This window comes from Corvus kubaryi, unplaced genomic scaffold, assembly GCF_017639235.1.
Source record: "Corvus kubaryi isolate FWS band 111438036 unplaced genomic scaffold, C.kubaryi_AGA036_p1.0 37398, whole genome shotgun sequence".
Lineage (NCBI taxonomy): Eukaryota > Metazoa > Chordata > Aves > Passeriformes > Corvidae > Corvus > Corvus kubaryi.
The window spans coordinates 30,076,285-30,092,940 of NW_024581137.1; the positions used below are offsets into that span (position 1 = coordinate 30,076,285).

Below are 16,656 nucleotides of genomic sequence, written 5' to 3' on the forward strand. Positions count from 1 at the left end.
AAGGACCTTAAAGATCATCTAGTTCCAACTACCCTGCCATGGGCAGGGAACAGTTCACTACACCAAGTTGCTCAGATCCTCATCCATTCTGATCTCGAACACTTGCAGGGATGGAGAGTTCACAACCTCTCTGGGCAACCTCACCCTCACAGTAAAGAATTTCTTCCTAACATCTAATTTAAACCTACTTTCCTTTATCTTAAGACCATTCCCCCTTTTCCAATCACTACATGCCCTTATCAAAAGTCCCTCTCTTTCCTTGTAAGCCCCTTTTAGGTACTATACATATGTGAAGAAATGGATGAAAGTAGACTCTAAAAAAGATGTATTACAGGAGAATAAGATAGACAGAGGTTTAGAAGCAGCCCCACAGATTGCCTTTCTTTGCCTTTAACTAAAAAAAGAAAGACTAATTTAAGAAAAAAACAACTTCCTTAGACTACGTAAAACAAGTCAGTAGGAGGAAGAAACCTGAGACAGTGTGCCTCTTTCTGCCTAAGATATGTTAACGGCAAAAATCTACTTTGGAGAGGTTTTGATTCAGACAGATTAACTGTTTGATCATGAAATCAGTTTTGAAGACCATTGGTGGAGAAGGTGACTGTCCTTTGGATGGAGTAGAGGGAGGTAAACTGAGTGGTCTCAAAGATTTCTAAAACTGGAATGAAGTACTGCTATCACTGCTGTGCTCTGAAATATAATGTCTATTCCATCCCTGTCTAAATGTGGGAGGTAGAAAAGAGAATGTATCACCTAAGCAGTACCAAAATCTCAACTGACTTTTATGTAATGATAAACCAGAACCCACTCCTACACCTTCCTGGGTGCCAAAAGCTCCAGCTGTCCTTTGTGCACCTGCCAAAACCTCCCCTTTTTCTCAACAGCTGCTGCAAAGTACTTGTACACATTCAGTGCAAAGTTCTGTAATGAAACACGGGGCAGATCATTTTAAATAAGTGAGCAGGTGACTTCAGTAATTTTAATCAGGAGGTTCTGGTACCACTCATTAATTTCCAAAGAGAAGTCAATTTCCTTCAAGTGATAGATTTTGGAAATTTTTTATAATTACTAAGAAGACATTTAATACTAAGATTTATTTAAACTAGTTTTAATCTCTAAAATTGAAATTTTTATGAGAATTTCTTTGGAATAGAAAATGGAAATCCTTGAAGTCATATTCTATGAATACATATTTATTTGTAAGAAACTTTCTGGTTGTACATTTCTATTTGCTTTTATAATTTTCTGAATAAACTATCATGAAAATACTATCTCTACATATGCAAAGAAGGTAAGCTTCAGCTGTATAACACCAGGGATTTCTGTAAAACTCAGGAGTTTGACTTTCCTTAAAACTTGGCAGCGTAAGTGTACTATCTAAAAATAACAGGAATGTTTTCAAGGCCAAAGAAAGTTGAGAAGTAAACCTCATTTTTTTTTCTAATTTCAAAGGCTCAGGGTTATTTTTTGTTATTCACAAGTTTGTCTGTATCAGAGGAAGGTAAATTGACAGATTGAAAAATAATAAAAGCAAAAGGAAATGGACAGCAGCTGACCAGGGCAGAATGCTTTAAAGGCTTGATGCTTTGGACTTCTTGACATATCATTTAGGTATATTGAAACATGGCATTTAGGATACTGACTGCAAAGACTCTTGCTTAGAAATATGGATCTGTTAAAGCAAAAGAACAGTTACAACTGGCACAGCACTCTTGTTTCTAATTTTTAAGGTTCTCTAGATATCAGGCCTCAAATTTTAATCTTGTTTGGGACTCATGCCACTAAAATAGAATAGAAAATGGAATAGAAAACCTGATTTTAGGAATCTTTCATTTCCAGAAAATAGCTTTTATAAAGTATTTTTTCTTAAAAGAAAAAAGAGTGCAGATAGTGCAACTAAGGTAGTTTGAATTCAGTCATTAATTTTTCAGTCGATTATTCTTAAAGTTAACGTGATTGAAAGGCTCTGCTGAAGAAGGAGCATTAAATCAGAAGTTTAGGAACTGTTTGCATTCTGAATCAAAAGGATGTCTGGATGTCCACATTGGGAAGTTGTATTAAAGACACACATGCAACACAGCACATCATGTGGCCCTTAAGACTACTAAGGACCTATATTATTTTGGCAATCTAGACACTAACAATGTCAACTTCCTTGTTTTGACTCCCCTCCTATGATTCCTACAGGTAGACCTTAAAATAAATTGGTCACAGCAAAAACATTTATCTCGTACGTCAGGAGATACGCGATGAGAAATAATTTACTCGTATCATAAGCAACAGTCTAATCATCAGATGTGGAGATGCAGATGCTAAACAACTTGTTGACTAAGGGAAAGGAAACAGGGCTTTCGTGCCAGTAAGCAGATGTGCTCAATAGACTGGCTCATAAGTGCTGATTTAGAAACAGCTGTTAATGCTACCATCATCTTTAATATAGCTCATTTCCCGCCACTTCCTTTGTTTTCTGTGCGTACATATGCTTGCTCTGTACAGTCAAGTTGTGCTAGTCAAAGGGTGGAGAAGAGGGAGTGCATCTCAACAAACAGTAGGCAATCGGGACCTGATTCTGGGAGGTGGTGACCACGCTCAGGTCCTGCTGGAGCTAACTCAGACTTGAAAAATAGCATTAAATGGTTTGTAAATCTTATTAAGTTTGTCACAGTAGATCTTTAAACTACTTTAAAAAGATATAATTTTTTGCAAAAGTTGTAAATGTCACCACCAGTTCTTTCACTGGAAGAAATTTCAGGAGTTTTTCAAATTCACTTCAGTAAGGAATTTTTCTCTCTCCTTTATTTTTATTTTAATTTTTCTTAATTTTTCTTTCACTCATTCAGTCACTTTCTGTCACTCTTGACCCTTCCCTCTCTATTCTATTCTATTCTATTCTATTCTATTCTATTCTATTTGTTTTATTTTCTATCTTCTTTCTTTGTCCTCTCTCCTTTATGTTTTGCTGGGTGTTTTGTTTTGATTCATATTTTATGCAAGACCTGTGAGATTTAAGTGAGTTGTGTGTTTAAAAAGCATGTTATTCCATGAACCAAGATAAACTGATGCTCTGAATTGCTTCACACAAAGTTTGCCTCACTTCCTTTCCATCTAAAATATCAATGGATCACATATCAGTAACAATTATACCCTCTATAACTGGCTCTTCAGCTCCAAAGGAAGTTCAGAATTCCAATATCTAAATTTGATCTCTAGAGGAAATAACAAGTGAAGTACCTGTCTCATATTATCAGCACATGAGCATTAAAGTCTTCATTTAGAGTCTATTGAACTGTACGAAAAAACTCCCATTGACATTAGTGTACTTTGGATCAGGTCAAAAGCGGACTTCAATACTTCATAACGCAGGACATAAAGAAACATGTATTAAAAAATATCTAATGTATTCCCTCATATAAGAGCCCTGCTGTACATTAACACAGCAAATGACAGCAAAATAAACACAATATTTTCAATGATAAACTTCATTATAAATGATTTCTAGCCTTTGAAAATAATCTTTTACATACCAAATAAGGAAATTGCTTATTTTATATTTTCTAAATAAATCAGATGCTGTTTATTTAAAGTAATGAAAGAAAAGCCCCTTTTTTGCCTTTTTAACATAGTTACCATTTTCTCTTTATGGGAAGGCTATATGCCCTTCAGCAGTCTATTTCCTCCCACGAGATTGTTGGGGTTACTCTCTTCATTCTACACTCAAGAGAGTGCATGCAAAGGTAGCTGGAGTCATTTCAGCCCAACTTTGCCCAGTGCCATGTTTCCCATACAATGGGTCATGTGCAGACATAGTGTTGCATGCTGGATCCTCTGAGGAATACGTAAATGTATCTTGTGCTTATTCTTGAAAAGGGAAGTCATCATCCCTTAATTGATTTATATCAACTAATATGCAGATGTTGACCTCTACTAATTCCATGGTGGAGGCACTTTAAGGCTCTTATGAGCTGATCTGAGGGTTGGTGATCCGAGTGAAGAAGTACTCCCCAGCCTGGATTCAGCTACTCATTACCTGGAAGCTGGTGTTAATCTTTTGGGTTTAATGCTCAGGAAGACAGACTCCTCTCAACTCCGCTGTTGTGAAGTGGCCTGAATTCTAACAAGCAGAATCAAAATGTATTGTCATAAAAAATGAAAAGCAGAATAATTTATTAAATTATAGCAGAAAACAGTCAAAAAAGGTCAGCTCAGCAAATGTGAGAATTAGCTTTGTGAGAGAACAGAAATGAGCACCTGTAACCGAAGCCAGGCAGTAATCATCATGCTCACTCCTGTCCCATCCAGGACAGTTTCAGACTGGCCATAGGAGTATTAGCTTCAGTTTCTCAAGTATCCACAAAAGAACTGGCTGCATCCAGAAGGCTGTTTGCCTGGATGTCTCCTGTTCCAGTAAGTTAAAGTAGGTTGCATCCAGGCTGTGCACTGAAACTTTTACTTCAAATGTGTCATTGTCATTTTTCTTGAAACCATGTTTAGTATATATTATTACTTTGTTTTAGGCTTTCAGTGCTGTGAATTATTCTGTGAATGTTCAAGGACATAAAAATATCCAGAGAATTGCTTGGACGTCTTAGCAATTACTCCAATCCTGTAATTTCTTCTTACCACAGAAAATTCTCTCGGCCCTTATTTCATAAGAAGTGTGATAATATCCTGGGATAATGGGTCCAATCCAAAGTGTATTATTTTTGATGTTTAGAGTATGACTGGAGTTGCATCTACTGCACTATCTGGCACAAATAGAGCAGTGCCTTTTGCAAGGGAAACTTCACTGTTTAAAAAAAACCCACCAAAACTAAACAAAATAACATTATCACTTCTCCCAGAAAGCTGCCAATGCTGTACCCTTTTGAAGACACTGTTTCCAAGGACATTTCTGATACCAGTCCTGAGTATGATAATTTCCAACATCACAGCAGCCAGTCATAAATATCTTCCCTTTTACACTTATTTCACTTAGCAACCTAGATTTCTTTGACTCTGATGAGTTGACCGGAGGAAAGGATGTGCTGTGCTTTAAGGCTCTTAACTAACCTGGAATCATTTTGCTCTGTTCCCAAGTGATTTGCTTTAACAGCTCACTTTGGCTTTAGCAGGAATATAGAGTATTAAAAAAATAAATAACCTCTCTTTCTTCCTATATACCTACATAAAGATAATGACATTATCTATCAGTTCAATTGTAGTAAAATTTTAATGTAAAATTCAAAGCGATAGTAAAGGTTAAAAACGGTGATGTTTCCTGGATGTGTAAGACAGATTCAGCAAAACAGCATTTTTGTGGCTCTATTACTCATGTTGTACAATATTTCCTGCTGTGCCTGTTGCTTGCTGATTCTTTTAAAACTCTGAAACACATTCTGCTAAACACAGCAGAGGATATACCAACATTGCAAGCTTTCTTGCTTTTTTTCCAAGTTAAATGTTGCAGGCATTGTTTATTTTTCTGCGGAACCTTCATCTGAAGAGCTGCATACACGCACACGAGATTTTTCAGCAACATTAACTCTACATGAATCAAACCGAACAATATTCTATTCATACTGTTTTCAGTGACATTACTTTAAGCTGATCTGAAATCAGCCTTTAATCTGGTCTAATATATTTGACAGCTGCTATGCACATCATTTTTTTCTTTTCTTTTGGCTATTGTGGTTTGCAGTGCAAATAATTTAGGTTTACTTCTCCCTCATATATTTCCATACAGAGAAGGGGAGGAGGGGAAATGAGTTTCAGCTGGAGTAAAATCTTGGGGTTTAACGTGACTTAAACACAGATACACTTTCAGTCTTCCATATTATGATTTTGTTTTTCATTCTTACCTGAAATTATTTGTCAATTTTGACTCAAATTTATAAATGCCTTGCCTTCTGACTTTGGGGGTATTTTTTTCTCTGAAAAATTTGACGAGGGTCTAAGGCTATGGCAGAATAAAGGATCAGTTAACTAGAATAATTTGAATACATTTGTGAAATAGACAGGGAAGTCTTAAGTTCTGAAGTTAAGAAATGCTCTTTCAGATACTTCAGCAATAAAAAAAAAAGCACCTTTAAATTGCTGCACCTGAAACTCATCACCAGTTTACAGAAACAAAGCAGAAAGCAATGGCAACTTTTCATGCAAGTTCCTTTCCAGAGTAACTACCCTCCTATGAAGGTTTCTCTGTTACTCACAGTGTATGTTCTTTTGCACAGTCCCGTGACAGGAAACATTTTGCCTTTGTTTCTCTCCCTGACAAATGGCATTAATATGTTTTTCGAGAGTATGTGAACTTTTTAATGTTTTCTAAAGGGCTCTGAGATGGTCCTATGGAGCTGTCTGCAGCAGATAGCCCAGCTGTCTTCTTAGAGTAACCCCTTTTCCTCCCTTGCAGTCATTATCCCCAGTGTTCACATCCTATCCAAAACTGAATTGCCTGATCTTCAGGGAAAGCTTGCTAAGCTCTTTACCATCCAGACAGAAAGGCACATTAGAAAAATACAATCCCCAAGTGCTGTGCTACAGCTAGAAAGTTCATTTTTACCTTCAGTGACCCCATCTTTCTTTCCTTGTTTTGTTTTTCTTGTGTGAAGGTAAAAGTTTGGTTCCAGAACAGACGGATGAAGTGGAAGCGTGTAAAAGGGGGCCAGCAAGGGGCAGCAGCCCGGGAGAAGGAACTGGTGAATGTGAAAAAAGGCACGCTGCTCCCCTCTGAGCTCTCTGGCATCGGCGCCGCTGGGCTCCAGCACACGGGGGACTCACTAGCCAACGACGACAGCCACGACAGCGACCACAGCTCTGAGCACGCACACTTATGATACACAGAGAGTGTCCCAGCTCCGTTCTCAGGAAAGATGCTTTGCTGGCAAGCCTTACACAGGCATCGTTTACTTATGCAAGTGACTCTGGCTGTGATCTTTAAAGTTGTTATGGAAAATTCAGGCTTATTGTGTCTGCTTTTCTCGATTCTTAGATGGTTTACAGTAAGTGCCATGTCTTAAAGGTGCCTCAAGAGTGGAGAAGTGGAAGACAAACTTACTTTGAACATTCCAGATTTGTTTGTCGTGTTTATGACAGTGGGCAGGTATTTTTGCTTAAGCTTGCACTGAAAATTACATTGCTCTCAAAAGACATTATATTCTGAAAACCACAGTGCCACAAAATCACTATCTAGTGGATAAGAAATGTATTTTAACTCTGTATATATTTACCTTACAGCATTTTCCTGTCTTCACTAATTTTTAGCAATGCATTCATATTAGCTGATGGCAATAGTCACTCATGACAATAAATGGCTTTTTGTCTCTATATCTTTGTTTTGTTTTTCCAAAGACATACAATACATGCAGATACTTTTGTTCAAGTAGAGAACAATACAATAGTGTCTGCTAGGACACATCCTTGTATGACAGACAAAACAAACGTTATGTTGCATTTACTATCAACTGCTGCTAATAGGGTATTATTAAATTTACCTAGCTCCTCAATTCTTCCTATCTTATAACTGCAAAAAGTGATTTTTACAATCATAAGGATAGTCCAGTAACCTGCCAAAAATGTCATGTTCCACTCATGCTCAGTGGAAACTTTCCAAAGGATTATTCATTTCTACTTTGTCATAATTGAGTACATTGATAAATACTGACACTCTGCAGAAATGTTGTTGCTTCATGTTCAGTTTAAAAAGCCAGCAGATAAACTGAAAGTTATTATCAACTGCTTATGTTGGTAGAAATCAAAATATGATGGTAACTCTATATTGTGTCCCATGTGTAAAATCAAGACACATTTTCTGTTATAAGCTTTTGTGTACATACAGGCAAATACCAAACCCCAAAATTTAATGCAAACTATTGATTGTACTTTGTAAAGAAATATGTTTAATAAATAATCCTTTTTAAATAATTCTGGTCTCTACAATGATTTCATAGGATTCAAAAAGTGATTTTTGCCTAAGGAGCTCTGTTTCTTTTTGTGTCTTTTGGAACTTCGTCTGGGGACAACACAAACCTGTTTCCAAATTTAGGCTTTTAATCTTGGATAAACCTTCTACCTTAATCCATTTGGGAAACTCTTACTTTTAGCAGGAAAAATTTAACTAGCAGCTAATGATGTCTTCAGCCAAAACCAACAAGATTGTGTTCAACCATTTTTCCAGATTTAGAGCAAATGTAAAGGGTTATTTTGTTGAAGCTTGTTGACTTGGATGAAAGGGAGTAAATATAAGGAATGGATGCATACTTATATTAATCATGCCTTTGTTCAATAAAGTTGTTCAGTACAAAAAACCTCAAAGTATCTCCCCAAAAATTCAGAGATTAATTGGACTGGGTAGTGTGGTAGAAGGAGATGAGTGAAAAAAAGAGGGAGCAAGAAACGTGCATACCCTAGCAAATGCTTGTGAGCATTCACTGAAACTCTGCTATGTGGAGCAGTAGAGTATCGTAAAACTTAAATGCAATCAAGAAATCTGTGTCTATTTTCCAAATACTTTTCACTGTAAGTTTGATCTTTCTTGCACATTAATTGTTGTCATGACCATTCTAGTTTAAAATATCCAAGCAATGGGTAATTAATTTCTTAAAAGACTTCAGAGGATTTTATTGATTCCAGCAGTTAAGGAATTCCAGCATTTTTTTCTCAGTTCTTTTTCAGATGCCTTTGTCATACAAAAGTGCTCCGAACAGGAAGGGGATAAGAGAAGTAAGCTAACTATTGTGAATACTTGATATTTTTGATTTTATGTCTGGATGGGAAAGGCTTTTTGGGATTATCAAAACAGAAAAAAATTATAGTGATTCAGACTAAAGCTTTTTATTCTTGACTATTTTTTCCCCACTCTTAAATGAAATATAGCTACATTTCAAAATGAAAAATTTCAATGAAAAGTTGAAAATAAGTATCTTTAATTTTCAAATAACACTTTTTAACCACAGAAATTTAGTCAAATACAATGCGACTTGTTTTGCTAGTAAAACGGAAAGATGTCTTCTAAGTACTCCATTGGCCAAAAACGCCTTTTCAGGTTTTCAGAATTGTTTATTACCATCATTCGTGAAGAAATTACAATTGCATCTGAAAACAGATCAACCAAGTTTGAGCTGACGCTTTACAAAACAAATGGAAGTGCTTTATTTACATTACCTGAAATGCACCAATATGTTCCTAGCCCAAGGCATTTTGCGAGGTGCGTTACTCTGTTAGTGGCACAGGGATTGGACTGGGTTACTTGCCGTGGGGAAGCAGCCAGCTTTCCCTACTGAGAAAGATAGTATTTTTCCATTTTCCTAGTTTTTAACTGAATCTGCTGAGATTTAGAGCACAGGTCGAAGAAAGAGAAAGGTGCAAATAGATTTACAGTGCCAGGAGATAGTTTTTTTGTTTAGGTAAGTGAATGAATCTTGAAACAAAGGACCAAATGATGTAACTTTTTATTACAGAACAAAAAGACGACTAAAAAAAATTGAATCTCTCCTATGCTTTAAAAGCAGCTCAGACTTCGAAAATGGTTGTAAGGTGCTAACTCTAATTTCTCAGGTTACTTTGGTAAGAACCAGAAAGACCTCTGGCGGCTTTAAACAACTGTTGGTACACCACTGGTGTGTGCACTGCGGTGCAGAGATGCTACACTGGCAGCAGTTGAAGCTATGAGGTCTAGGCACAGTGAGCTTCCTACTATAGTCTTGAAGGAATTTCCTTGCATGCTCAGCCCCACAGAAATACAGACATGCTTCTTCCAGATTTCAGCTATCTCATATTCAAGCCACATAGAGCAGCAACAAATGCCCTACACTTTAGCACCACTTTGCGGGTTAGTGGGTCTGCTTAGGACTCATCAATGCAGATGGTGTCTCATCTTCTTCCAAATACTCCAATTACCCAAAAACTTTCTTATGGAAGCTCCTGGGATCAATCATGTGTGGTAAGATGCTATGATTTTGTATCAAAGTTGTAGCACAATTTTGTTGCTGAAAACAGATAGGGATAAAGGCTTTTGAACTATAACTTAAGGGTTTGCTTTATCTTTGTTGTTTTATGTCTGTCTGCAGACTGTTAAGTCTTCTACCAGTCTAGCCACATGGTATAGCTACACTATACCATTTAACAGATGGACAAAATCAAGCCCTAAGTTTGTGACTTGCCCAAAGTTGTGCAGGCACTTGGTTATAGAGCAAAATGTAAACATGATGAAACTGAGTCAGGTTGGTTTATCTTTATTATTTCCTGTTATTAATAGTGGATTATCATTTTTCATGACCTGTTGTCAATGATCTGGCTTCTGATGAATAATGAGGTTTTTGAGTTACCATAATTTTGATATTGTATTTATCCAGAGTCAACCTCTCTTTGAGTTCTTTTGGTGTGTTGCTGAGCCAGACACAGAAATGCACTCAGAAAATATCCACAGAAAATATAATTGACTGTAAAAAGACAGTGATTTTTAGCAGTTTAATTTTCAACATGATGGATAATAAGAATTCTTTTTTCTCAGGTATAAAGCTATATATTAATTGCAGGGCTTCTTTCTCTTCCTTTATGACAGTTGTTTTTTTTTTTTTTAATTTCTGATTTTGTTTAGTATCGCTTCATTATTTTAGATTTATTTTGACAATAGCAGTACAAGAGGTATTGTTAAAATAATACCATTGCAAGCTGGCTGAATTTATTCAACCCCACACTGAAAGTAGTATGTCTTCTTGACTTTTCATTGGATCCAAAAGTAGTCAAAGAAAAAGGGAGCACAAGAAGAGACTCTATACCTATATCTTTCCACCACAGGCCAAGTTTCCAGGTATGTTTTCTGCTTTCTTAAGTGAAGGCTCTGACTGCTGCAATAGTATTATTTGTACAAATAAAGAAAGAAGCACCATTAGGACAAGTACTCTTAGTAGCTATGAAGAAACATATAAGTTAGGGACAAAATGTCAGCTTGAGCCTTCATTTAGAATTTCCTGGCTTCCATCCACTTCAGTCAGTGGATGGCTCTTGGGTGTGCTTGTATTAAGAGTACATGCATTATTTAAGATCAACTACAAGATTCAAGAAATTTTAGAGGGTAACATGTAATTAATTATGAACTGTAATTTAGTATCATTATGTGATGCATGTGGATTGAAAGGGAGAATTCTGTATACAACCTGATGTCTATATTCATTTTAAAAAGGCAGTGTAGCAGACAACCTGCAGTAACTGGCATAGGGCTTCAGTGGTGATGGACACTATAACCTCAGATTAATAATAACTCACTGGAGCTCATTTGCTTTTATATATTTCTTTCCATTTTAATTTTAAACCCATGGTCTTTTGGCATCATTTACAGCTTAAAGCTGTGGTGTAGGATCGATTTCAACATAATTTAAGGCCCCTGGCTGTTAGTCAGGGCCTCCATATGGTATAATAAGAGGTTATCACATTCATCTGTAAAAACTGCAAAGGTCTTGGAAGTTTCTCAGTCCTTTATTACCTCTGTCCAAGTCATGCATGTAGGACTATCGTCTGAACAATAGACTTCGTTGAGATAAATAAATGGAGAAGACCTCAAAAAGCATTGTAAATGAAGAGTTTGTTAGATAGTAGCTGTAGTAGGAAATAATCATAGCTCCCTTTTTTTTTTTTCAGTGCTTTTCTTTGGAAAAACACCAAAAAACTTTAAAAGAAAGGCCACTCAAGAAATTTGTATTGGCCACCTTGTATGACAGGCCAAGTAAGCCTTTTGGGATTAGGTTCAGTGCTCTAGTAAATGTGCTGTGATGGTTCTGTCCTTTTTTAATATTATTTGTCCCTTGAATGCCTTTTATGACAACCTATACCAACTCTTTTAACCCTCACTCCTTCCCTTAACAGGATTCACAAAAAAAGAGCAAATATGTGGTTCTTCAAAGAAGAACTGAAAAATATAGTTAAGGTAAAAGAATGTGATTCGGGACATTAAATAATAATTAAAATGGTACTAGTTTTGTTCAGAGGACTAATTGGCTGGAATAAAGCGTACTGCCACATTCCTGTTCATTCCATAAATAATTTTTTTATTTCTGTTCGTAATTTGTGAACTAAAATTTTAAAAATCTTTGTGTATTATGTTTATTAAGGTTATATACTTGAATTGAAATATTCGATTCTGACATCTAACAAAATAAGATTATTAGGTCACAGATTGATGTCTCTCAAGAGAGAAAAAATTTGGACACAAGTATTTTTCTGCTAATGTTTGGATTTTTTTGGCAAATTTTGAAAATTTAGCATCCATTAAGAGAAATTTTGTAAAATGTTATTTTACATTGCTGACCAACAAATTAATGAGATCCCTTTAAGTAAACATCACAATAATTTATTTCTGTAGGAACTTTATTGTCTTGTAACCACATGATAATATAATGAAATTTGTATTATAAAAGCATGCTCCAAAACCATACGAAGCAATTAATGTGGCAGATATTGGTAAGAATGGGACAGATTCTTATCCTTAGTGTCACCATGAACATACAGACACTGCATATGTAACTTATGTTTGCTTATGGTCTTCAGGGTTTCTAGAAATATGTCTATTCTCAATGCTTACCACATTATTTGCCAAGAAAGTCACATGCGCAGCTGAGAAAATACTGAAATGGGCCCAAATTAAAAAGGTATCCTGAAAAGTGCGCTTAGAAAAATTTTATGAAATCATCACAGAATGCATTTAAGGGAGTAAAATCTATCAGGGGAGAAAAAAAAGCCCCAAAATTTGGAATTACAACACATTGTAAATAATTTTGTATACATATTTCTATAAATCTTATGTAGATACCTATTCACTGCAACTGTGGAAATAAAATACACAACTTTTCTTTCGTAAGTGATACTAAGTACAACATAGAGCTGTCACTTTTCTAATTTTAGCATATTTGTGTAAGACATTTGATTCTGATGACAATATTATGATGAGATCTCAGGATTCCTTTTATATGGAATATTTTTGCAAGAAAGAATTAAAAGTTCTTCTAAGGCAGCAAAGAACCTCATCTAAAGCCTATAGATGGCAATGGAAAGATTACGATTGATTTCACAAGGATTTGGACTTAGCCCAAAGTACACACAAAAGTTCATACAAATCAGTGAACAGTCCAGGATTAAGACATTAGCCAATAATTTCCAAAGTGACTGTTGACTTTGTGCCTCCATTATGACACACAGTATCCTGATTTCAACAAAGTTTTGAGTACACAGTGAAAATTAGGACCACTTTATGGAAACGTGAGTTGAGAGCCCCATATTACAGGGTTATGAAAATTCTGTTCTTGGTTCTAACAGGAGTCATAATACAGGATTTGTATAGCTGGCAAATCATCACATTATATTATTAAATTGTAGGTTTCATAAGCAGTAGGAAAGAAACTAGCTGCTTTCTTTCTGCAATTTGTGCTATTAGTAGATAAGAAAAATAAAGTGCATTATATAGAAAGGTAGGTCTGAACGGATGTTCCCAAATGGTGCGGGGGTAGGGGTGGTGAGGAAGGTAAAACTTTCCTTCCATTCAGATGTCTGTCTTGAATTTCTCACAGTTTTTGCAGACAGTTTGGCTTACTTCCAACATACATCGTTGCCTGTCTGGTATGAAAAATGCCATCTGTGGTGTATGGAAGTTCTTTTCTTTAAAAGTGGCCTGCTAATTATTCTTTAGGCAGGTGTTACTAAAGTGAAGTCAGGTGTCAAGCATAGCATAAACTTTAAATTGACTAAAATTGCTCTGTTCTTCTATACTGTTCTTTCCCAAAAGAATAGAACACAATATTACAGAGAATTGAAATGTTGGTTGATACAGGATTGAGATGACTCATGCAGCAGTATGTATTGTGGTGACACTCAAAAACTGAAAGTTAAAGGATAGGAGTTGAATGAAGTGTATAAATTTTCCAAAAAAAATATCCTTCTGATTCTTACAAACTGACTTGCCGGTCGTTTATGCTTGCACTGCCATGTTGCAAAATGTTTAAAATCCTGATGTTCTTAGAAATTTCAGACAGGGTAAAAGGTGGTGGAAAGAATTTCCTTCTGTGCTCTGAAAGACTGGGAGAGCTGTTTGATGAAAAGAGCGTGGAAGATGGCTGTTTTGTGTGAATGACACCTGCAAATTCTCACCTATATTCACTCTCCAAGCCACTCATGCCTTAAAGCTTTTTGAAGATGAATAGGATGGTTAATGGGCCAGAAGCAACACATGAGGGCTGCAGGCAGCCATTCAGCTGATCCATGAGCCCCAGCTCCCAGGATAAGCACTGCTGTGCCTCTCATTTGCAGCAGCTATTGTGCTGCTCTGTTCCTTACATGACATCAGCCCTCCCAACTGAAGATGAAAACTCACCACACTGAGCCAGATGTTACAACACTTCTCTGTCCCTAACAGATGAGTGTTGTTAGGAGGTGATGAATTACCAGTATAAATGCAAGACTTTGTATTTTCTATGCCGTTTTCAGAAGATTTTTAAAATAAACAGTCCTTTTACTCTTTGTAATCTTGGTGTTCAGAATGACTGACATTGTTAGTGGTTTAAAAAATGAGGATGAGGAAAGCACAGGCACATTTACTCCTTTTGACAGTAAGACTTTACATTGTTTGCTTTATCAGTGATGAAAGTAATCCAACTTTCTCTCCCACCTTAAGCAGACCCTTGACAAAATATTTACAATAGATTGATATGACGCTGAGATAAGAGCAGTCCTGTAAGTAATGAGAATGTAGTGCTGTTACATTTTTGATCAGTCCTGAGACATCTGGATGATTTTGAACTACTAGTCTTCTACTATGAAGAACAGTTTTACTTCCATAAGGACTTCCTCTTGTGTTTTCAATATCAGGCTTACCCTCTAACGGCCTTAGCATATTGCGATAATGAGATGTACACAAAGCACTGGCATGCAGCATTATTGAGATGATTTCCTTTTTGGCTCAGCCAGATTCCTGTTAAAAGTTATACGGACTCTTAAGAGACTAACAAAAAGAGAATTAAAGATCCAGCAATGGCACGAAGATAAGCCTGATGAAGCTGGAGTTAGGCTCTCATGAAATTAAAAGCAGACTTTGTATGAATACATTTATGAAATATACCATTGCAATTTCATTACACAACAAAACCACAAAGCCCTAAACCCCTTTTTTGGCCCAGGTTGAATACCTATCAAAATCCCAGTATTTACTTTGTAGAGTGGGTTCTTCACTAACATTCTTCATTGCAGAATAGAAGCTTGGATAAACACATTGCAATTAGAAAAAACGGAAAACAAAGCTGAAATTTGCACTGAAATTGTTTGTGTGCTGCATTGCATTATTGGCTAAAACCCATCCCATACCTGTTCACAGTACAGATTAAATGAGGATGAAGCCATAAGTTTGTGATCGAACCCATCCTACTACGGTATTTTAAATGATTTTGAGAATAGAACACTTGACAGTTCAATACAAAGCTTTATTTTCATTCTAGAAGGAGACTATAATCTCCTAACACATTTGCAAATATGCACAAACACCTTCCACTGCCTCACGATAACGTAAAATCACCATGGTTTAAAAAAAGGGTTCCTCACTGAACACTCTTTATGGAGTCAATTTTGATGAGTCTGATAAAACTCTGAGGATGAAGGCAGATACAAGTTTCTTAGAAATTTTGCCAGCAGAAGATTATATTATCATTGTGATGTTTAAATTGGCATCCAAAGAATCATGCTGAAAGGTATATGCAGCTTTAAGCAAAGCATAGGCACCTCTTACCCCTGTTTTTGCCTACCACTGCTGTGCAGCTTTTTCTGAGGAGAAACTCCACAGCTGTACAACAATTCAGAGAATGGCAATGGAAGAAGTGAACGTGAATGATGATATATCTACCCGCAACTGCACTTCGTTAGAATGCTACTTGCATATTTCATTTTTTGTTCCAATCAGAAAATTGATAAAATTTTGGTCTGTCTCCACACTAATGCAGTGGCTTAGGAATCCTGCATAAGTGTGATTCAGAAAAACAAAATTAGATTAAGTACTTAAATGAGAAAGGATTTTCTGAAAGCAATTCAGAGAATTTCAGTTGCCCAAAATATCCAAGAAAAATACTGTAGAGACCATTGCCCTTATATTTTCAAAAAATAAAATGAAAGCTCTCAGCTTCTGAAATGCCAGTTGGCATAAGGTCAAATACATTATTAACATGATAGTGTCAGTAAAACAAGATGCCTGTGGAGGAAGTTGATGTAAGAATGCGTTTCACTGGAGCAGCGTAACTGAATGTGATGGATAACAACATTTTACACACTATTTGCATACCTGGGAGTTCACAATTACACACCAAATGCCTTATTGCAAATCCTACTATCAGGATGCTATAATGCTTGAGCAAATACAGATCTGCATGTAACCATTACATCTAGCATCTAGCAAAGAATAAAATGAAAAAACAAACACAGAAAAAAGGGAAAGATTCCTTTAAGAAGCCTTTACATTGAGAGTTTAATTTGCTCCGTACATTAGAACAAAATCTGGGGTTTGTTCAGCTAAAAAAGCTGAAAAATTATAAGAGCAAAAAAGTATTGTGAACTAAATTGGAGAGGTAGATTTACATGTTTCAAATTCCTTTTAAATTTGTGACAACACCTGGACTCAAACAGCATACCCATACTCAGTGGAACTTTCAAAAT

General features: G+C 36.2%; 1 protein-coding gene across 1 annotated transcript in view; it reads left to right on the forward strand.

The window, feature by feature from the left end:
- Nucleotides 1–7,899, forward strand: part of MEOX2 (mesenchyme homeobox 2) — a 53,015-nt gene extending 45,116 nt beyond the window's left edge. The window contains exon 3 of the mRNA XM_042043696.1: nt 6,588–7,899. Coding sequence (XP_041899630.1) covers nt 6,588–6,812 — 225 coding nt within the window. The 3' untranslated portion in view covers nt 6,813–7,899. The remainder of the gene's footprint in view (nt 1–6,587) is intronic.
- The last annotated feature ends 8,757 nt before the right edge of the window (nt 7,900–16,656 follow it).